The 23,765-nt window shown below is 39.9% G+C and overlaps 1 protein-coding gene across 2 annotated transcripts in view; it reads left to right on the top strand.

Annotated features, from left to right (window-relative positions):
* Positions 1-23,765, top strand: part of MFSD14A (major facilitator superfamily domain containing 14A) — a 53,236-nt gene that overhangs the window by 2,131 nt on the left and 27,340 nt on the right. The window contains exon 2 of one of the 2 annotated variants that reach the window (XM_027536405.1): positions 17,866-17,961. The exons of the other annotated variant lie outside the window; for it this stretch is intronic. Coding sequence (XP_027392206.1) covers positions 17,866-17,961 — 96 coding nt within the window. The remainder of the gene's footprint in view (positions 1-17,865; positions 17,962-23,765) is intronic. 2 annotated transcript variants of the gene reach the window in all.

Below are 23,765 nucleotides of genomic sequence, written 5' to 3'. Positions count from 1 at the left end.
TTAAAGTTGTGAATTTATAGTTTCCTTTTGGACACAAAACACAATTTTTACCCCAGCAGTAGGTTTTTAAGAGGGCATAGAGAATAAATGAATGTTTCTTTTGAGGGATGTGTGCATGGGGGTGTCATCATTTGTCATTTTTGTGCCCTTATGCTGCACTTTCCATTCTCAGAGCACTGGACACCTCTTTAGAATAGGGACTTCGTTTATGCATCGTTTAATGCCACAGGGCCTACTGTGTGAATTTAAAGTGATAAAAACACATTTAGAGTGATTTTTAAAAATGAGTAGCACATTATAAAGATCATTTTTTAGTGTAATTTTATTCATTCCTATATATAATTAGGGGATATTTCTGTTTCTGGACGTGCCAGGGTAATTTTTTTACACTGTTTGTGTTTTAACCTACTCTAGCCATAAGTGAAAATGCATATAATTATTATAGTCATAAAAATTGTTTTTAAATCACATTTGTTTTTCTTCTCTACTTAAAATTGATCAGATTACTGTTATGAACACCTTGGTGTCTGAGGCTGTATGGTCATACATGACAATCTCTGAACAGTGTTTCACATCCCTGGCCAATGGTACTGACCTGATCCCCTTCCATTTTCTTCCTAGTGTTCAACAATGTTAAGATTATTTTGCTTTGTCCCCTGCAAATGGCATCTTTTTAAGCTTGATCAGCCAGTTGTAATGTTCGTAAAGCAAAATTAGTAATGAGTTGTTAATGATTTATCAAAAACTTAGCACATGTTTGTTGTAGTTTTTAACAGTTGAAGAAGTGAACCTTTCTAAACAAGTCAGGTTAATCATAAGTTACTAAATGTTTTTCTTTGCTTGAAATTGTATTTCAGTTGGCTCTGAAGCCTAGGTAAGACTAATATGTTGTCTATTTGAGTAGTACGCAATTAAGGTACATCATATGAGTGTGTGATTCTGTATCAGGAGTTCTTAACTTGGGTTTGTTTACCCTGAAGTTATTTGTAAAATTTTCTTTGTACATCTCTCTAGGGAAATTCCATAAAGGTTTCATACTTCCTGAAAGTTTAAGAACAGTTGTTTTGTATGAAAACAACGTAAGTAACTAAAGAATAGTTTCACAGGTTAAATTAAATAAATATTTACTGGGCTTCTCTGATGGCTCAATTGGTAAAGAATCCTCCAGCAATGCAGGAGACATGGGTTTGATCCTGGATTGGGAAGATCCCCTGGATGAGGGCTTGGCAACCCCCTCCAGTATCTTACCTGGAGAATCACCATGAACAGAGGAACCTGGGGGAGCTACAGTCCATGGGGTCGCAAAGAGTCAGCTACGACTGAGCGACTTTAACTGTCGGTTATCTAGTGAATACCATTTTACTGATGAAAGTAACTGTGATGTTATTGGTGAATTTGCTTTTGGAAGCATTTACACGCAGAATTGGGCTTCCCAGGTGGTTCAGTGGGCGAGGAATCTGCCTACTATGCAGGAGATGCAGGAGACATGGGTTCGCTTCCTGGGTTGGGAAGATCCCTTGGAGGAGGGCATGGCAACCCACTCCAGTATTCTTGCTGGACTATGCCATGGACAAGAGGAGCCTGGTGGGCTCCATGAGGTCGAAAGAGTCGGACACTACTGAAGCGATTGAGCAGGCACACATAGGATTACTGGGTTTAGTTATGTTTTAATGTATGTAACATTTTGCTACATCTCTTATTCATTGCAGACCACTGAGGAGAGTTAAATTAAAACTGCATTCTGACATTTTAGAATGCTTCCAGTTTTGTTGTTAAATCATTACTATGTTTTGTTGTTAGTCACTAAGTTGTGTCAGACTCTTTGCAACCCCATGGACTGTACATCACCCCACCCCACCCCAGGCTCCTTTGTCTGTGGGATTCCCCAGGGATGGAACCGGGTCTCCTACATTGGCAGGCGGATTCTTTACCACAGAGCCTCCAGTTTGTTTAAAAGTATTCTTGGTAGAGCCTAAGAGTTATTTACGTGAGTTATTTGTATTAGCAAAGATAGAAATTTTCCTTATGATTTTTGAAGTTTGCTTGTTTTTTATTCTGATTTTTATTGTTTTGTGAATACAGAGACTACATCTCTGATAAAGTGAAAATATGTAGATTTTTTTCACAAGTGAATTGGTAAAATGACTTTAAAGATCAGATAGAAAGTAAAGCACATGTGAATTGATTTATTAGAAGTACCTGACAAAAGTAGAATTGACATTTCAAATATGCCCAGAGATGCAGAGTACCAGATTTTTATTCCTGATTTCTCTGATTTTAATCACAATAAATAGGAGTCAAAAACCATTTCAGAAGTCTGGCCCTAAGCTCTGATCCTTTGCACTCTTTACCTGCTAGGGTGACTGAAGGAGTTGCAGAATAGCTCTCTGAACCCCCAGAGAGCAGCCACTGGTTTCTAGAGTGAAGGTAAGCCAGGAAGGGGGCCATGGTGCCTTTCAAAAAGCAGTTGTTCTTTGATATCACTAGCCTTTGCCTAGAATCTTCAGGTTGTACACATGTCCATGGCAAGCTTGTGGCAGGCAGAACCATGGATGATTTACCTGTCTACCTCTGTGAGTCAACACTTGCTTTAGGGTAGTAAATGAGTAAGCAGTTTTCTCCATTTGTATTTCCAGTTTGTCTTACTATAGTTTGAAAACCTGCTTCCCATTATCATCTGTGGAAATTCACTTATAGTTGAAGTGTTGAAGTTTAGGAAAAAGAATAGTTTTTCTCCAAAATCATTCTGACAAGTATATATGATTTAAATTTTCAATTATTTAAAAGCTCAAGTTGTCTTTTAGCATTATTTTGAATTGGAAGTGTCAGTTAAAGTAACAGTTGACCATTTCAGCCAGGGTACATATATCAGGATCCCTAAAATGGGTTCATCTCTTTCAGTGCCAGATCACAGTAGCTTGTTCTTAATAATGGCTCTGTTTTCTCAATAGTGTATAAATACAGTTATGAATTCTACCACAGGAAATACTTCTTAGGGAGTCTTTAGCAAGAAGTGGTCAATATTTCATCACTTAGCTATATAAATTGAGTAATCAGAGATCACACTAGGACCATTCTTGAGCTCTGTCCTAGACATTGGTGACAGTTTGAGTTTTGTGTTAATGGTTTTGTGTTTTGTTTTGTTTGTTTTTAATTTTATTTTACCTTTTTAGTGAACTTTGTAGTTATTTCAACTGTGTAACCCATTCCGTGTTCATGAGGATAAGCATTTAATGTAATGATTATTTATCTTGATTTAGCAGCCAGCCACATATTTTCCTCTTAAGAATAGAGAGTGCTGCAATGGATTGTCATGTTACTTATCTTTTCAAAATTTATCTCAAAACAGTACAATCATGGGACTTCCTCTGGTGGTCCAGTTGTTAAGATTCCGTGCCAGTACAAAGGCTGTGGATTGGATCCCTAATTGGAGAACTAAGTTCCGTGTGCCATGTGGTGTGGCCAAAGAAATAAAAAGCATATGTAGCAATAACAATCTTAAGCTTTAGATCTTTTTTAATTTTTTTAAGAGTAAAACTTGATCTCACTATATTCTTGTCGTATATTTCTAAGTGTATTTCATTCTATTTAGGAGCAGTCTAACCCATACCTCTTCACTTCTCTGATAATATACAAATATTGAATAGCTCTTTAAAATTGATCATAATATGTCAGTAAGTAATTTTAAAGTCTCACTGCAAATTAAGCCAAAGTGAGTTAATTAGTATGCATGCTTGCCAAGTCACTTCAGTCATGTCCCACTCCTTGCAACCCTATAAACTGTAGCCTGCCAGGCTTCTCTGTCCATGGGATTCTCCAGGCAAGAAAACTGGAGTGGGTTGCCAGGCCTCCTTCAGGGGACCTTCCTGACCCAGGGATCCATCAAACCCACATCTTTTCTGTCTCCTGCATTGGCAGAAGGGTTCTTTACCATTAGCACCACCTGAGAAGTCCCTTAATTAGTATAATAGTGTCTTTACATGTTTACAATGATTTATACCTTGAGGAAATTAAGGATCAGTTTTCTTTTTGTGACAGATGTAGTGAAACTTACCTTGCCTGATTAAAGTCACATAAAATAAGAAAACACACACAACATGATACCAGATACTAGCAGTAAAGTCTTATTTCCTCCGGTTATTCCAAATGTGCCAGGATCCTATGAGAGCATAGGATTACAGTTACAGTATTCTCTTTAGGAATTGTTTTTTTTAGTATTCGTCCATGAAAAGTTCCAGGTCTTAGATGTCTGTGATTAAGCATTTTTGTGTGTATGTGTACACACAAGATTTTTACATTATTTTAGTTATGTTTCGTTTTATTGTCAAGTTGGTTATGTTTTGCTCAGAGAAAATGCAGGATTTCTTTCTGAAGATTTGTTTTATCCTTATTATTGTTTGTTTTTGTTTGTTGTTGTGGCCACACTGCGAGGCATGCAGGATCTTAGTTCCCCAACCAGGGATCGAACCCATGCCCTCTGCAGTGGAAACACGGTGTTGTAACTACTGGTCCTCCAGGGAATTCCCATCTTCCTCATTCTTGATTAGTAGCTTCTCAGTATTAAATTTTAAGTTCAAAATTATTCTTCTTCATACTTTATTTTGTTTTTTGTCATTTTTTTCCAACTTTTGAGAATTTTCAAAACTACAGAAGAGTTGCAAAAATAACATAATGAATATTTATTTGGCTATCCCAGAGATTCATGATTCAACAGTTGTTCACATTTTGCCGCATTTGTTTTTCCTTTCTCTGTGCGTGTTTTTTTCTTTTTCTTTTTTTCTGAACCATTTGAATTAGTGGTAGACATCATGATACTTTATCCCTAAAAGGATCACCTGAGAATAAGGATATTTTTCCAGTAGTCATGAATGGATGTGAGAGTTGGACTTAAAGAAATCTGAGTGCCGAAGAATTGATGCCTCTGAACTGTGGTGTTGGAGAAGACTCTTGAGAGTCCCATGGACTGCAAGGAGATCCAACCAGTCCATCCTAAAGAAGCCAATCCTGAGTATTCACTGGAAGGACTTATGCTGAAGCGGAAACCCCAATACTTTGCCCACCTGATGTGAAGAACTGTCTCATTTGAAAAGAGCCTGATGATGGGGAAGATTGAAGGTGGGAGGAGAAGGGGATGACAGAGGATGAGATGGTTGGATGGCATCACTGACTCAATGGACATGAGTTGAGTAAACTCCAGGAGTTGGTGATGGACAAGGAGGCCTGGCGTGCTATAGTCCATGGGGTCACAAAGAGTCGGACACAACTGAGTGACTGAACTGAACTGAGTTGAACCACATAACTACAATATAATCACCACGTTCAGAAGTTTAACATTGATAAAATACTCTTGGGTAGTATATAGTCCATAGTCACCTTTCCCCAATAGTCCTAATAACTACTTTATAGTCTTTTTTTGGATGTAGAATTATTACGTTTAGTTGCCATGTATCTTCTGTCTAGATTAGCTTTTTGTTTGGTTTTTAAGCTTAAAATATATCAATTGATTTTTTTTTTAAATAGACCATTTTGAAAAAAGAGCCTCAGTTTTGCTTATTCTTATGCTTTTCTCACATGGTAATATCCATTTAACAAGTAGGATTATAATGCCCAGTTACTAGTGGACTTAGTTCTTTCTCCTGGCCAAAAACCTGTATAAATCCCTGATTCATTGATAGGACTGTAACATAAGTTATTACAGTCAATATTCTCCATAACAACTGCTGGATTCATAAACTCGTATTTATTGGGCAATTATAGACTTGGAATTTGAGAATTAGATGAGGATTTAGGTAGGAAATTAATAGTTTACCCCCTAATTGGTAAGAGAGGTAAAGTGACTTACATAAGTCATCTGATAGCTTAATGACTCTCTTGATAAGAGTTATCTAATCCATGAGCATGAAATACCCTTTCCATCTTAGGCATTGGGCTATGCAGAGAGATACTAAAATGGTTAAAATTGGATCCCTACTCCTAGATGAATAACAGTTTGTGATGATAATACATGCGTCCATAACCACCGAAACTAGTGTAGCTCCAGACTTGAGCTCTGCAGTTGCCTGGATTGACCGCTCCATCTCTTACTTGCTATATTGAACTCTAAAGTGGAGATAGTAATATGTAACTTGAAAGGATAGGAGGGGTAAATAAGACTATGAATGTAAATCATTATAAGTCTTCAGTGATTTTTATTATTTTAATCTCGTGTATGTACAGTAAACCCATGTGAGAGATGATATAGTATTGAACAGTGGGATATCAGAGAATGTGTGTGTGCGTGCGCTCAGTCACTCAGTTGTGTCCGACTTTGTGACCCCATGGGCTGTAGCCCGCCAGGCTCCTTTGTTCATGGGATTCTCCAGGCAAGAATACTGGAGTGGGTTGCCATGCCCTCCTTCAGGGGATCTTCCTATTCCAGGGATCCAACCCACGTCTCAGGCATCTCCTGCATTGACAAGCGGATTCTTTACCTCTACGCCACTTGGAAGCCCCATCAGAGGATAGAGGATGGGGAGAAGTTGCAAATTTCATTAATAGATGTATTGCCCTTTTAACAGTATTTAAATACAGTAACCTTATACTGAATACCTAAAGTAATAGGAAGAGGAGACTTACAGAGTAATTCATTTCTGCAGACACTTACTAAGCACTTTTGTGCTGTACATGTATTGCATGCTCTAGATTGTAGAAGAATAAAGCACAGGGCCTGCCTCAGAGAGCTGAGCACGAGAAAGGTAAAGTTTAGGTTAGATAAAATGAAACAGATACTTTACAAAGCAAAATGCAACTGTAAAAGTTATCAAGTGTTAAAGGATAGAAGAATAAGTAGATTTTTAAAAGGCTTAGCCAAAAGCTTACGTGATGAAATGAAATATGAAAGTATGCTTTGAGAAATGGGAATTAGATTGGAGAGTGGATTCAGGGTTAAAGGGGTTTGTCCCCTGACTTCTGAGTTGAAGTTAGAGGTGACTACCATGGAACCATGTCTCATGCCTCCATAAGAAAGAAGTTACTCAGCTGAATGGACTTTTGATACAGTAATAATTATGTTTTTAGGTGGAATATCTTAGCATTTGGGGTTGGGTATGTGTTAGTTTATCCAGAATTTTTCACATTGTACCTCTTTAATTCTGTCAAGAATCCTCAAATATCTGTTGATATGATCTCATTATACTGAACCTTGTTCTCTTGATGCTATAAAGATAGTCAGATATTTTCCCTCTAACCTGGCTGTTAACCCTCTTGCCCTGGTCTTTCTCCTCAGGCCATGACCTTTGTATTCGTTCCAAATTGTCCTGGAATTTTGATTATGGATTGCCATGCCATTAAACCTACCAGCCTTATGTCAAAAGTCCTACCTCGAACTTTATGTAATTCCAGACTAGCAAAATATTTTAAAAATTTGTCAATTTTATTAAGATCTTATATTACTTTTGAATTTATTTAAAACAGGATAGATAGATATGTATATAATAACAGCTCTCAAAATTACCAGTCCCTTGGGGCAAGGAACTGTCTCTCCCCCTGCCCTGCTTTAAAATATTGGATTAATCAAGAAGTTTCTCCAGTTTTTTCCATACCATCTTACACATACACCGACACACACTTTTTTCTCCCACCTCTGGGGACATATGAGTGAATGGCTTAGGAGGGCCAAGCATATACAACTACCTATCTTTTTCCATTCTAGTTTTACACAGTAGTTTTTCTCTTAGATAAATAAAACATTTTCCTCTTATTTAAAGTACAATCATGCCTATTAGAAAAGATTTAGAAAACTCAGAACAATAAATAATTTTATGTCACTTAAAATCACTACCTAATATAAACACTATTAACGTTGAGGTTTTTATTTTGTTTTTCATAGTTGAAATTATTCTACATACACAATTTTATATCCTGCTTTGATTTTTTTTTAATTTAACATTGTCATAAACATGTTTACATGTCATTATAGATTATCCATAAACAGTTTTTGGCTACATATTATTCTATGATTTATATACCATGATTTGATTATAGGATGTATAATTAGGTTGAACATTTAGATTTATATATTTCCTCCTATAAGTGACGCTGCTATGAACATCTTTATGGTGAAACTTTTTCTGAGTGGTTATTTCCGTGATAGAATTTTATGAGCTGTTTTATAAATTGTTTATATATTTTATAGTGTCTTAAGTGCTTTTGTATTGGTTTTCATGAATGCTTTACCTAGTTAAGATATTAATCTTTTGCTGTTTCTCGCATCTTACTTTGTTTTCTTTAAATTCAGCTAATGCTGTCCACTGGAGAAGGCAATGGCACCCCACTCCAGTACTGTTGCCTGGAAAATCCCATGGATGGAGGAGCCTGATAGGCTGCAGTCCATGGGGTCTCACAGAGTCGGACACGACTGAAGCGGCTTAGCAGCAGCAGTGCTGTCCACAGTTTATTGTGATCCATATAGTCAAAGGCTTGGGCGTAGTCAATAAAGCAGAAATAGATGTTTTTCTAGAACTCTCTTGCTTTTCCCATGATCCAGCATATGTTGGTAATTTGATCTCTGGTTCCTCTGCCTTTTCTAAAACCAGCTTGAACATCTGGAAGTTCACGGTTCACATATTGCTGAAGCCTGGCTTGGAGAATTTTGGGTATTACTTTACTAGCGTGTGAGATGAGTGCAATTGTGTGGTAGTTTGAGCATTCTTTGGCATTACCTTTCTTTGGGATTGGAATGAACACTGACCTTTTCCAGTCCTGTGACCACTGCTGAGTTTTCCAAATTTGCTGGCATATTGAGTTCAGCACTTTCACAGCATCATCTTTTAGGATTTGAAATAGCTCAACTGGAATTCCATCACCTCCACTAGCTTTGTTCATAGTGATGCTTTCTAAGGCCCACTTGACTTCACATTCCAGGATGTCTGGCTCTAGGTCAGTGATCACACCATCGTGATTATCTGGGTCGTGAAGATCTTTTTGGTACAGTTCTTCTGTGTATTCCTGCCACCTCTTCTTAATATCTTCTGCTTCTGTTAGGTCTATACCATTTCTGTCCTTTATCGAGCCCATCTTTGCATGAAATGTTCCCTTGGTATCTCTAATTTTCTTGAAGAGATCTCTAGTCTTTCCCATTCTGTTGTTTTCCTCTATTTCTTTGCATTGATCGCTGAAGAAGGCTTTCGTGTCTCTCCTTGCTATTCTTTGGAACTCTGCATTCAGATGCTTATATCTTTCCTTTTCTCCTTTGCTTTTCGCTTCTCTTCTTTTCATAGCCTTTGTAAGGCTTCCCCAGACAGCCATTTTGCTTTTTTGCATTTCTTTTCCATGAGGATGGTCTTGATCCCTGTCTCCTGTACAGTGTCACAAACCTCATACCATAGTAATCAGGCACTCTATCTATCAGATCTAGGCCCTTAAATCTATTTCTCACTTCTACTGTATAATTGTAAGGGATTTGATTTAGGTCATACCTGAATGGTCTAGTGGTTTTCTCCACTTTGTTCAATTTAAGTCTGAATTTGGCAATAAGGAGTTCATGATCTGAGCCACAGTCAGCTCCCAGTCTTGTTTTTGTTGACTGTATAGAGCTTCTCCATCTTGGCTGCAAAGAATATAGTCAGTCTGATTTCGGTGTTGACCATCTGGTGATGTCCGTGTGTAGAGTCTTCTCTTGTGTTGTTGGAAGAGGGTGTTTGCTATTACCAGTGCATTTTCTTGGCAAAACTCTATTAGTCTTTGCCCTGCTTCATTCCATATTCCAAGGCCAAATTTGCCTGTTACTCCAGGTATTTCTTGAATTCCTACTTTTGCATTCCAGTCCCCTATAATGAAAAGGACATCTTTTTTGGGGTTAGTTCTAAAAGGTCTTGTAGGTCTTCACAGAACCGTTCAACTTCAGCTTCTTCAGCGTTACTGGTTGGGGCATAGACTTGGATTACTGTGATATTGAATAGTTTGCCTTGGAAACAAACAGAGATCATTCTGTCGTTTTTGAGATTGCATCCAAGTACTGCATTACAGACTCTTGTTGACCATGATGGCTACTCCATTTCTTCTGAGGAATTCCTGCCCGCAGTAGTAGATACAATGGTCGTTTGAGTTAAATTCACCCATTGCAGTCCATTTGAGTTCGCTGATTCCTAGAATGTTGACATTCACTCTTGCCATCTCTTGTTTGACCACTTCCAATTTGCCTTGATTCATGGACCTGACATTCCAGGTTCCTATGCAATATTGCTCTTTATAGCATCGGACCTTGCTTCTATCACCAGTCACATCCACAGCTGGGTATTGTTTTTGCTTTGGCTCCATCCCTTCATTCTTTCTGGAGTTATTTCTCCACTGATCTCCGGTAGCATATTGGGCACCTACTGACCTGGGGAGTTCCTCTTTCAGTATCCTATAATTTTGCCTTTTCATACTGTTCATGGGGTTCTCAAGGCAAGAATACTGAAGTAGTTTGCCATTCCCTTCTCCAGTAGACCACATTCTGTCAGATCTCTCCACCATGACCCGCCAGTCTTGGGTTGCCCCACAGTCATGGCTTCCTTTCATTGAGTTAGACAAGGCTGTGGTCCTAGTGTGATTAGATTGAGTAGTTTTCTGTGAGTATGGTTTCAGTGTGTCTGCCCTCTGATGACCTCTTGCAACACCTACTGTCTTACTTGGGTTTCTCTTACCTTGGGCACGGGGTATCTCTTTGTGGCTGCTCCAGCAAAGTGCAGCTGCTGCTCCTTACCTTGGATGAGGGGTATCTCCTCACTGCCTCCCTTCCTGACCTTCAACGTGGGATAGCTCCTCTAGGCCCTCCTGCGCCTGCGCAGCCACCGCTCCTTAGACATGGGGTTGGTCCTCTAGGCTGCTGCCCCGGCCTCGGGCGTGGGGTAGCTCCTCCCGGCCGCCGCCCCTGGCCTCAGACGCGGGGTAGCTCTTCTCGGTGGTTCCTGTGCGGTCGCAGCCTGGCAGTCTCGCCGCTGCCCCTGACCTCTGACGTGTGGTAACTCCTCTTGGCCGCCGCCCTTCGGGCATGGGGTCCTCGCAGCTTCTGCCCCTGATCTAGGACGTGGGGTAGCTCCTCTCTGCTGTACTTAGTGCACCGGTCGCAGCTGCCCGCGCTTCTGTGGATCACAATAAATTGTGGAAAATTCTGAAAGAGATGGGAATACCAGACCACCTGACCTGCCTCTTGAGAAATCTGTATGCAGGTCAGGAAGCAACAGTTAGAACTGGACATGGAACAACAGACTGGTTCCAAATAGGAAAAGGAGTACGTCAAAGCTGTATATTGTCACCCTGCTTATTTAACTTCTATGCAGAGTACATCATGAGAAACGCTGGGCTGGAAGAAGCACAAGCTGGAATCAAGATTGCAGGAGAAATATCAGTCACCTCAGATATGCAGATGACACCACCCTTAGGGCAGAAAGTGAAGAGGACCCAAAAAGCCTCTTGATGAAAGTCAAAGCGGAGAGTGAAAAAGTTGTCTTAAAGCTCAACATTCAGAAAACGAAGATCATGGCATCTGGTCCCATCACTTCATGGGAAATAGATGGGGAAACAGTGGAAACAGTGTCAGACTTTATTTTGGGGGGCTCCAAAATCACTGCAGATGGTGACTGCAGCCATGAAATTAAAAGACGCTTACTCCTTGGAAGGAAAGTTATGACCAACCTAGATAGCATATTCAAAAGCAGAGACATTACTTTGCCAACAAAGGTCCGTCTAGTCAAGGCTATGGTTTTTCCTGTGGTCATGTATGGATGTGACAGTTGGACTGTGAAGAAGGCTGAGCACCGAAGAATTGATGCTTTTGAACTGTGGTGTTGGAGAAGACTCTTGAGAGTCCCTTGGACTGCAAGGAGATCAAACCAGTCCATTCTGAAGGAGATCAGCCCTGGGATTTTTTGGAAGGAATGATGCTGAAGCTGAAACTCCAGTACTTTGGCCACCTCATGCGAAGAGTTGACTCATTGGAAAAGACTCTGATGCTGGGAGGGATTGGGGGCAGGAGGAGAAGGGGATGACAGAGGATGAGATGGCTGGATGGCATCACTGACTCGATGGACGTGAGTCTGAGTGAACTCTGGGAGTTGGTGATGGACAGGGAGGCCCGGTGTGCTGCGATTCATGGGGTCGCAAAGAGTCGGACATGACTGAGCGACTGTACTGAACTGAACTGAATTCTGTCCATGTTTTCTCTGAAATCAATATGCCTAAAACGAATTAATGTTTTATTCTTTCCCCTCTCCTCACTGTCCAGCTGACCAGGCAGAAACTGAAATCTTTCATCTTCGATCTTCTCTACTCTCTTCTGCTACATCTAGTCATCCCCAAACTGAGTCCTTATACTTTCTCAAATATTTTTTGTATCTATACAGTTCACTCCATCCCCACTACCTCTGTCTTATTTGTCTGATAAGTTTTCCCAGCACTGTCCTTGAGTGATTAAGTATGCTTCACTTGAAGCAGCCACTTTTAACACACTTATTTTCTTCTAGGCTTTTGGGTCCATGTGTATATTTATACACATTGTCATGTAATTATCATCTTACTTTTTATTATCATTTCCCAGTTTTCTAAGAAACTCAGGTGTTCTTGAGATACGTCTTTTATATGACAGAAGGATTTCATGGTCACATTTGGAAAACAGTGCATACTGTAGCTTTCTGGAGATTCATAATATGCATTAGTGTGTTAAAGGCCCTCAGAAGTTCTATGTATTCTAATAGGTATTGAATATATGTGATGAACAAAACTAGTTTGGAGCTTATGAAATCCTACGGAGTTTTTTCCTAACCTTGTCTTACTATCCTTGCTGTGTTTGGTACTGGGCATTATTCTTTCCTCTCTAAAACTGCTCCTTTGTCACCTGTGACACTGAATTCTCTTGATTCTCCTGATAGTTCTTTCATGGCTCCTTCTTTATTTTAATGAGTTCCTTTTCCTCTGCGCTATACAGTAGACCCATGAATGTGGGTTTGAACTGTGTGGGTTCACTTATATATGGACTTTTTTAAATAAATACATACTACATGGTCTGCAGTTGGTTGAATCTGCAGATGGGAGAGCCTGGATACAGAGGGCTGGCTGTAAATTTATACATGGGTTTCTGACTGTATGAGGCCTAATGCCCCTAACCACTGTACTTGGTGATTCTTGACTAAGCTAGTCCACCTGTCATTTCACACTTTGTCTCACCTACTCTGGTGGTTTCAAACGTCATATTTGCTAATGAGTAATTGTTTTAATCAGCCCTCAAAGGACAATAGAAATGTTTTAAGTACAAGGGCTATCTCTTATATAGAATCTGAAGTAATTTTGAGCCTTCTGGGGAAGACAAGCTAGGAAGCTACCAGCCTCCACTAGTAGACAACCAAGCTAAAAACAAGTCGTCTTGACTCTCCCTCTCACATTTGTCAGATTCTCTGTTTCAAATCCTGAATTCTCATATCCATTTCCTCCCCTCCAGCGTCCATGCCTCACCCCTATTTCATGCCTTCATCATCTCTTGTGTGAACTGACTCAAATAGCTTGCTTCTGCATGCAGTTTGCTGTTCAGTTACATCCTTTAGAAAAAAAATCACCATGTTGTATTGAAAAATGCCAGTCTCATCACACAATTCTCTTGCTTAAATACCCTTAAGTGGTTTTCCTGTATCTCTAGAGTGAAGACAAGAACCTCCTTAACAAAGGATAGAGCCGTCTCTTCTGTCTTCCCTTTACCTTTAACTGCCATGGCTGTTGTTTACTTCATCTGCATTTTTTCCTCTAATGTAATTGTCCACACTACTTCATTGTCTTGCAATAACCTTTTCTTGGTTCCTAACTTGTATGAATTAATATCACTTTTATTGCAGTTTTGTATAAGCAGATGATTATAATGAGACTTCTTCCTCTCTAGACTGAAGTCCTTGAGATCAAGGAGTGTGTTTTACTTCTAGCACCTCTGGTATTCTGTGTTTGTTGAATGAGTCTTGTACAAACTCATTCCTCGTCATGGTCCTTCAACACTTATGTCTCCCAACTCCCACCCCACCTCTGTTGAATCTAATTCCTCAGCTGCAGGTTCTACTAAGGGAGTTTCCAGGTACCTAAATTCTGCAGGTTGGGAGAGACGTCTACTTTTTTCAAATGATGTAGCACCATTTGAGTACAGAGTGCAGAGAAATCCAAACCAGAGTACAGAGTACAGTGTACAGAGAAATCCAAACAGTGTTAATATTTTGCACATAAGACTGAATATGTTGAATATATTGCAGGAAGAGGGACCCCTTCTAGGGTCCAAGAGTGTATGTTCTTATCTAACACTGGAAATGAATTGTCTGAGGAGACACACGTGGTGACAAAGTAAGAGATTTTATTGGGAAGGGGTGCCTAGGCAGAGACCAGCAGGGTCCGAGAACCCAAGAAAATTGCTTTGCCACCTGGCTTTCAGTCTTGGGTTGTTATGGTGATGGGGTTTGTTTTCGGGTCATCTCTGGCCAGCCATTCTGACTCAGGGTCCTTCCTGGTGGTCATGCATCGCTCAGCCAACGTGGATTCTAGTGAGAAGGACTCGCAGGTTGGTAGGAATCAGGGGCTGGTGTCTCCGTTCTTCTTTTGACTTCTTGCAGATTCTTTTGATTGGTGATAACTTGTTAGTTTGCATTCCTTACCAGGACCTCTTTGTTAAGACAACTCATGCAAGTGACTGCTATCTTGCCTGGCCAGGGTGGCTGGTGTCAGTCAGTGTTTCCTCTAACAAATATATTTTTAAAACTTACGTATGATATTGTTATATGTATTGATTAAACTTGTTTTTCTGTTACACAAACTTGTCAGTGGAGACCAAGTTAATGTTACAGGTCATTTGCATTTCTATCAATTTAATATTGTCTTTAGAAATACAAAATCCAACAATTGAAGTAATTTTTTTAATATAATTTTATTGACTTATTTTTGGCTGTGCTGAGTCTTAGTTGCTGTGCAGGCTTTTCTCTAGTTGCTACACGAGGGGGCTACTCCCTAGTTGCAGCTGACAGGTTCTCATTGCAGTAGCTTTTCTTGTTGTGGAGCATGGGCTTTAGGGCATGCAGGCTTCAGCAGTTGTTGCTCCTGGGCTCCAGAGAACACACTCAGTATTTGAGATACATGGGCTTAGCTGCTTCACAGCATGTGGGATCTTCACAGATCAGGGATCAAACTGTTTTCTTCTGCATTGACAGGCAGATTCTTTACCACTGAGCCCCTAGGGAAGCCCTGAAGTAATCCTTAAGATACCTCTAAGCCGCAGTGTAAAATACTGCTAGCAGAAGCAAAAGGCAAAGGAGAAAAGGAAAGATACACTCATCTGAATGCAGAACTCCAAAGAATAACAAGGAGAGAGAAGAAAGCCTTCATCAGTGATCAGGGCAAAGAAATAGAGGAAAACAATAGAATGGGAAAGACTAGAGATTTCTTCAAGAAAATTAGAGATATCAAGGGAACGTTTCATGCAAAGATGGACACAATAAAGGACAGAAACTGTATGGACATAACAGAAGCAGAAGATAATAAGAAGAGGTGGCAAGAATACACAGAAAAACTATATAAAAAAGATCTTAATGACCCAGATAACCATGATGGTGTGATCACTCACCTAGAGCCAGACATCCTGGAGTGCGAAGTCAAGTGGGCCTTAGGAAGCATCACTAGGAAGAAAGTTAGTGGGGGTGCTGGAATTCCAACTGATTTATTTCAAATCCTATAAGATGATGCTGTGAAAGTGCTGCGTTCAATATGCCAGCAAATTTGGAAAACTCAGCAGTGGCCACAGGACTGGAAAAGGTCAGTTTTCATTCCAATCCTAAAGAAAGGCAATGCCAAAGAACGTTCAAACTACTGCACAATTGCACTCATCTCACACACTAGCAAAATAATGCTCAAAATTCTCCAATCCAGGCTTCAACAGTATGTGAACTGAGAACTTCAGATGTTCAAACTGGATTTAGAAAAGACAGAGAAACCAGAGATCAAATTGCCAACATCCATGGATCATTGAAAAAGCAAGAGAGTTCCAGGAAAACATCTACTTCTGCTTTATTGACTACGCCAAAGCCTTTGACTATGTGGATCACAACAAACTGTGGAAAATTCTGAAAGAGATGGGAGTACCAGACCACCTTACAAGCCTCCTGAGAAATCTCTATGCAGGTCAGGAAGCAACAGTTAGAACTGGACATGGAACAGCGGACTGGTTCCAAATTGGGAAAGGAGTACATCAGGGCTGTATACTGTCAACCTACTTGTTTAACTTATATGCAGAGTACATCATGCGAAATGCTGAACTGGATAAAGCAAAAGCTGGAATCAAGATTGCCAGGAGAAAAAACAATAACCTCAGATACGCAGATGACACCACCCTTATGGCAGAAAGTGAAGAGGAACGAAAGAGCCTCTTGATGAAAGTGAAGGAAGAGAATGAAAAAGCTGTACTGAAACTCAACATTCAAAAAGCTAAGATCATGGCATCTGGTCCCATCACTTCATGGCAAATAGATACGGAAAGAATGGAAACAGTGACAGACTTATTTTCTTGGGCTCCAAAATCACTGCAGATGATGACTGCAGCCATGAACTTAAACACACTTGCTCCTTGGAAGAAAAGCTATGACCATCTAGATAGCGTATTAAAAAGCGGAGACATTACTTTGCCAACAAAGGTCCATGTAGTCAAAGCTCTGATTTATCCGGTAGTCATGTATGGATGTGAGAGTCGGATCATTAAGAAAGCTGAGCACTGAAGAATTGATGCTTTTGAACTATGGTGTTGGAGAAGAGTCCCTTGGACTGCCAGGAGATGCAACCACTCCATCCTAAAGGGAATCAGTCCTGAATATTCATTGGAAGGACTGATGCTAAAGCTGAAGCTCCAATACTTTAGGCATCTGATGCAAAGAACTGACCCATTGGAAAAGACCGTGATGCTGGGAAAGATTGAAGGCAGGAAAAGAAGGGGAGACAGAGGATGAGATGGTTGGGTGGCATCACAAACTCGATGGACATGAGTTTGAGCAAGCTCCAGGAGTTTGTGATGCACAGGGAAGCCTGGTGTGCTGCAGTCCATGGAGTCGAAGAGTTGGACATGACTGAGCAACTGAACTGAACTGAAGTGTAAAGCTGATTTTGTATTGTCTTTCTTGTGTGTATCAAACCCAAGTTCTCTCACATACTGCTCAGAACGTTTCTGCTTTTGAATCATGTTGGTATCTGTTATGATTCTTGCAACATAATTCATTTATGTTTTGGAATCAGTGCAGTAGTCTCATAACTTTCCTTAGTTTTGCCCCCTTTTAATCTATCTGTTACACCTTGCCAGGATGATATTTTCTGAAAACTTTGATCTGATCATGAGCCTTACTTAACATCTTTTAGTGGCTCCCCATTGCCTTCAGAATTGAGCAGACTCCTTAGCCTGGAAGTGAGCCCTGTGTGCCTCTAGCTGGTCTCTCAGTACTCTGAGTGCGCAGCCATGCTCTGGGTGTACTGAACAGTAGAGTCCTGTGATTGCCGCTCTCAGGCATTACCACCATTGCACAAAAAGCTTCCTTGACTGCTGCTCTCCTCCTGCCCACTCCTACTCCTCACCTACCTCCTTTCCATCCTTTCAGCCTTCCTCCTGGAATGTTCTGACTTTCCCATCCCCACCCTGGACTTCTGTTCCCATTGCACATGGTGTTTAAATAATGTATTTATTTGTTTCTTTGTCTGCCTCCATCATCTTGAGGACAGGGATAGTGAACGTCCCGATGTTTGGCAGAGTACCTATTGCATGTATGTTCTCCATGGATATTTGTCGACTGTTTGTCTACTGTTGGTAATTCTGGAGTACACTGTTAACTTTTCAAACTCTTGTTTTTGTAGCCTCAAGGAATAGGTTCTCCTAGTGTTTATCATGCAGTTATCGTCATCTTTTTGGAGTTTTTCGCTTGGGGATTATTGACAGCACCCACCTTGGTGGTAAGTAATCCTTTAACTTATTTTTCACTGACTTTAAAATCTTTTTTCTTCAATTTGGTGGGTGGGGAATGGCTTTTTTACCTTTCCGAGGTTAATTCTCCCCCCAGTGTCGTCAGCCCTTTAGTGTACTGTATTTTACTGCTTTAGTTGTCTTTTCCAGCTTTCACTTCTCCCTTTTTCATAGGGCTTAGGTGGGTGTGATTCGTCTGATGAATACTGGACAAATTTAAGCGGGGGCTCAGTCCCCACTCTGTGTAGAGTGGAAACGATTCTTATACAGGCTTAGGAAAAATGATGTTTAGCCCTGAATCACTCAGCATTATCATTTTGAGATTCATATCTCTAGTTACATTTTCAAAATATAAGTTTCTTTTAGTTTAGGCCAAGTATCTAGAGGTGGCCATCTAGGAAGGTCATTCTTTCTATATCCCTAAGCTGATTTTGCTCAAATATTCCCAGGTTTAGAGTCGTAGAAAAAACTTCTCTGTAAGATTGAACATCTTAGGTAATAGCTAGTTTTCTCCTATCAGTATAGAGGAGAGGAATGGAATGAAGGAAGAAGTAGTTACAGTAGAACTCTGTAACATCTTGAAAAGTGTAATCACAGCTTGCCAAATCCCAGAAGAACAGATTTTTAAGATAACTTTAAAGAGATACTTTCTTATATTTTCAAGAACTTGTGTGTAGATAACCAAAAAAGACGTTTATAAAAAGTTTATTATAAATAAATTGAATGATCATATAAGGATAGTTTAAACTAGTCTAAGAAAATTTATGTTCCATATTTCTTGACATGTTTATTATATGGTTATATAATCATTACTGTATCTACATAAAACACTGATGTCTAACTGTTACTTTGAATATACAAGGCATATTTATAAATACTGCTAAAACAAGTTTCAAAAGAAAATGAAATCTCAAATAAATATAATTCCTTTTGTAATAAACCATGCTTTGCAAGTTATGGCAGTTCCTTGAATGAATGACAGTTCCCTGACATATAATTTTAGGAATTCTGATTTGATTATGTTTTGAAATCCTTTCTTTTTTAAAAAGGAAACAACTCATTTACCTGTAATGGGCGATCAGTTTTACATAAATGAATTTTCAAACTCATTGATATGTGACATTTAAATGTCTGACTTTTTTTTAATTTAATAATTTCTGATGGGAATTTTTCAAATAATTTACACATTTCCTGCTGTCATAATCCATGAGCACTGATTTGAAGCTTAATCATATGATGCAGGTTCATTATGACATTTGTATGTACATTATACTGTAATAACCTGATGTCAAGTGCTACTGGGGTGCTATAATAACTGTTCTCTCACAGTGTTTAAATGTTTGTTTATTTGGTTGCACTGGGTCTTTGTTCCTATGTGCGGGCTTTCTCTGTTTGTGGCGAGCAGGGGCTACTCTTGGTTGTGGTGCCTGGGCTTCCCATTTTGGTGGCTTCTCTTGCTGCGGAGTGCAGGCTCTAGATACACAGACTTAAGTAGTTGTGGTTCGAGGGCTCTAGAGCAAGGGATTGTAGTTATGGCATATAGGCTTGGTTGCTCCACAGACTGTGGAATCTTCCCAGGCTACAGATCGAACCCATATCCCCTGCACTGGCAATTAGATTCTCATCCACTGTACTATATTAGCTTTCTAATATTACAGTGTGCTTATTTATAATCTACCAATTTAGCACATCAGTCTCTCTGGCTGGTGTTTAGTTTAAAGGACTTGAGCTTTGTAATAGCAAGCAGTTTGTATATATTTATATTATGATGAGTCCAGGCACAGTCTTAAGCACTATAAATACATTTTTATTATTAATCCTTAAAGGATTTCTTTGCAGCTGAAGATGGCGAAGCTCTACACAGTCAGCAAAAACAAGACCAGGAGCTGCCTGTAGCTCAGATCATGAACCTTCTTATTGCAAAATTCAGACTTAGATTGAAGAAAATAGGGAAAACCACTAGACCATTCAGGTATGACCTAAATCAAATCCCTTACAATTATACCATGTAAGTGAGAAACAGATTCAATGGATTAGATCTGATAGGCAGACTGCCTGAAGAGCTATGGATGGAGGTTTCTGAAATTGTACAAGAGGCAGTGATCAAGACCATCCCCAAGAAAAAGAAATGCAAAAAGGCAAAATGGTTGTCTAAGGAGGCCTTACAAATAGCTGTCAAAAGAAGAGAAGCGAAAGGCAAAGGTGAAAAGGAAGGATATAACCATCTGAGTGCTGAGTTCCAAAGAATAGCAAGGAAAGATAAAGCCTTCATCAGTGACCAATGCAAAGAAATAGAGGAAAACAATAGAATGGGAAAGACTAGAGATTTCTTCAAGAAAATTAGAGATACCAATGGAAGAAATTTCACGCAGAGATGGGAACAATAAAGGACAGAAACAGTATGGACCTAACAGAAGCAGAAGGTATTAAGAAGAGGTGGCAAGAATTCACAGAAAAACTATACAAAAAAGATCTTAATGACCCAGATAACCATGATGGTGTGATCACTCACCTCAGTTCAGTTCAGTCTCTCAGTCATTTCTGACTCTTTGCGACCCCATGAATCGCAGCACGCCAGGCCTCCCTGTCCCTCACCAGCTCCCAGAGTTCACTCAGACTCACGTCCATCGAGTCAGTGATGCCATCCAGCCATCTCATCCTCTGTCGTCCCCTTCTCCTCTTGCCCCGAATCCCTCCCAGCATCAGAGTCTTTTCCAATCAGTCAACTCTTCGCATGAGGTGGCCAAAGTACTGGAGTTTCAGCTTTAGCATTATTCCTTCCAAAGAAATCCCAGGGCTGATCTCCTTCAGAATGGACTGGTTGGATCTCCTTGCAGTCCAAGGGACTCTCAAGAGTCTTGTCCAACACCACAGTTCAAAAGCATCAATTCTTCGGCGCTCAGCCTTCTTCACAGTCCATCTCTCACATCCATACATGACCACAGGAAAAACCATAGCCTTGACTAGACGGACCTTTGTTGGCAAAGTAATGTCTCTGCTTTTGAATATGCTATCTAGGTTGGTCATAACTTTCCTTCCAAGGAGTAAGTGTCTTTTAATTTCATGGCTGCAGTCACCATCTGCAGTGATTTTGGAGCCCCCCAAAATAAAGTCTGGCACTGTTTCCACTGTTTCCCCATCTATTTGCCATGAAGTGATGGAACCAGATGCCATGATCTTTGTTTTCTGAATGTTGAGCTTTAAGACAACTTTTTCACTCTCCACTTTCACTTTCATCAAGAGGCTTTTGAGTTCCTCTTCACTTTCTGCCCTAAGGGTGGTGTCATCTGCATATCTGAGGTGACTGATATTTCTCCTGGCAATCTTGATTCCAGCTTGTGCTTCTTCCAGCCCAGCGTTTCTCATGATGTACTCTGCATAGAAGTTAAATAAGCAGGGTGACAATATACAGCTTTGACGTACTCCTTTTCCTATTTGGAACCAGTCTGTTGTTCCATGCCCAGTTCTCACTGTTGCTTCCTGACCTGCATACAGCTTTCTCAAGAGGCTGGTCAGGTGGTCTGGTATTCCCATCTCTTTCAGAATTTTCCACAGTTTCTTGTGATCCACACAGTCAAAGGCTTTGGCATAGTCAATAAAGCAGAAATAGATGTTTTTCTGGAACTCTCTTGCTTTTTCCATGATCCAGCTGATGTTGGCAATTTTATCTCTGGTTCCTCTGCCTTTTCTAAAACCAGCTTCAACATCAGGAAGTTCACGGTTCACGTATTACTGAAGCCTGGCTTGGAGAATTTTGAGCATTACTTTACTAGCATGTGAGATGAGTACAATTGTGTGGTAGTTTGAGCATTCTTTGGCATTACCTTTCTTTGGGATTGGAATGAAAACTGACCTTTTCCAGCACTGTTGAGTTTTCCAAATTTGCTGGCATATTGAGTTCAGCACTTTCACAGCATCATCTTTCAGGATTTGAAATAGCTCAACTGGAATTCCATCACCTCCACTAGCTTTGTTTGTAGTGATGCTTTCTAAGGCCCACTTGACTTCACATTCCAGGATGTCTGGCTCTAGGTCAGTGATCACATCATCATGATTATCTGGGTCGTGAAGATATTTTTGGTACAGTTCTTCTTTTTGGTACAGTTCTTCAGCGGTTAAAGCATCTGCCTGGAAGGTGGGAGACCCGGGTCAATCGTTGGGTCGGGAAGATTCCCCTGGAGAAGGAGATGGCAACCCACTCCAATACTCTTGCCTGGAGAATCCCATGGATGGAGGAGTCTGGTAGGCTACAGTTCATGGGGTCGCAAAGAGTTGGACAGGACTGAGCAACTTCACTTTCACTTTCACTCAAGGGTGGGGTTGCTGATAACATTAGGACCTGTACTCCTTTAATCTCATCCAGGGTAAGTTTCTTGATGAGTTTATCGGGTTCCTTTTGTCTGGCCTCAGGTGGTCTGTGCTATGGAGAATGCTGACATCTTCCATTTGTTGGGTTTTAAATCTATAAAATGACTTCCCTGGTGGCTCAGACAGTAAAGCATCTGCCTACAATGAAGGACACCTGGGTTCAATCCCTGGGTCAGGAAGATCTGGAGAAGGAAATGGCAACCCACTCCAGTATTCTTGCCTGGAAAATCCCATGGACGGAGGAGCCTGGTAGGCTACAGTCCATGCCATTGCAAAGAGTCAGACACACTGAGTGACTTCACTTCACTTCAAATCTATAAAAGAGCTTAAAGATATTAATTTGTGTGTCTATAAAAGAGCTTAAAGATATTATTACTGATTTGGAACCAGAACCCTGCTCCAAGGCTTACTATTGTTTTCTGGTTTTGGGTCCCTTAACGCTGCATCCCTTCCCTTCCTGGATTGGCAACTGTTTGAATTCACCCCATGGAACTCAGGAAAGGTCATGAAGACTGAGCAGAAAGGCTCCCCAGGTCCAGGAGCCTGTACACTGTCCTGCTTGGTTTCAGTAGTACAAATGAGGAAATTAAGGATTACAAGAGTTAAGCAGCTTGTTGTGTTCCAGTTCTCAGTCTTGGAGAACACTGGCAGTAAGTGGTTCACACCCATGTTTTAGGTAGCTGAGGTTATTGGCAGCCCAACCACTAACTAAGTAGAGAGATTTAAATATTGACTAAACTATGCAAGCCATCAAAAAAGTTTTTTGTGATGATCCCGTAATTTGTGTAGCTGTTTTTTAAATTCATTTCTGGTTTATATTTTTTTCAATATCTCAACTTTTTGTCTAATTTTGATATCATTTCTTTTGTAATTAGAAAGAGATTGTCTTCTTTAAGAACAAGGAAGAAGTCCAGTTATTTAAATAACTTACTCGTTTTTTCATAGCTGTGGGAAAACTGTGCTTAGTATATTCTTAACTGTTTTTGTTAATTAAAACATGGAAAGTACCTTTGATTTTGATTTTCCTGTTGCTTTCTCTTTCTTTCATTTTTTTGAATTCTAGTCAGGAAAATGAAAAGTGCTGTTTTGAGACTTAATGAATTATTTTTCCTTTGCCAGCATAAATATACTTCTCAGAATTACTGCTCTTCTCCCCCCCATCAGTATTGTAATAGTTACTGTTAATTCTCATTTGTTTTTCGTACTTGAATTTTTTAAGATGGTGAAATGATGAGTTGTGGTTACGTGGGACAGTTGTCCATATTATCATAATCATAATTCTTTACCTTTTTCAATTTTTTACTTTATTTTTTAAATCAAGCATTCTCTCAGAAAAAATAAGTTTCAAATATTATTGACTGTTAAGGTCAGAGTTTTATCTTTCTAATTCTTCTTTCATCTTTAACGTACATACATTTTTTAAATT

Source organism: Bos indicus x Bos taurus, chromosome 3, assembly GCF_003369695.1.
Source record: "Bos indicus x Bos taurus breed Angus x Brahman F1 hybrid chromosome 3, Bos_hybrid_MaternalHap_v2.0, whole genome shotgun sequence".
Taxonomy (NCBI): domain Eukaryota; kingdom Metazoa; phylum Chordata; class Mammalia; order Artiodactyla; family Bovidae; genus Bos; species Bos indicus x Bos taurus.
The sequence above is the reverse complement of the archived record's forward strand: the minus strand, read 5'-3'. Positions and strand labels throughout refer to the sequence as shown.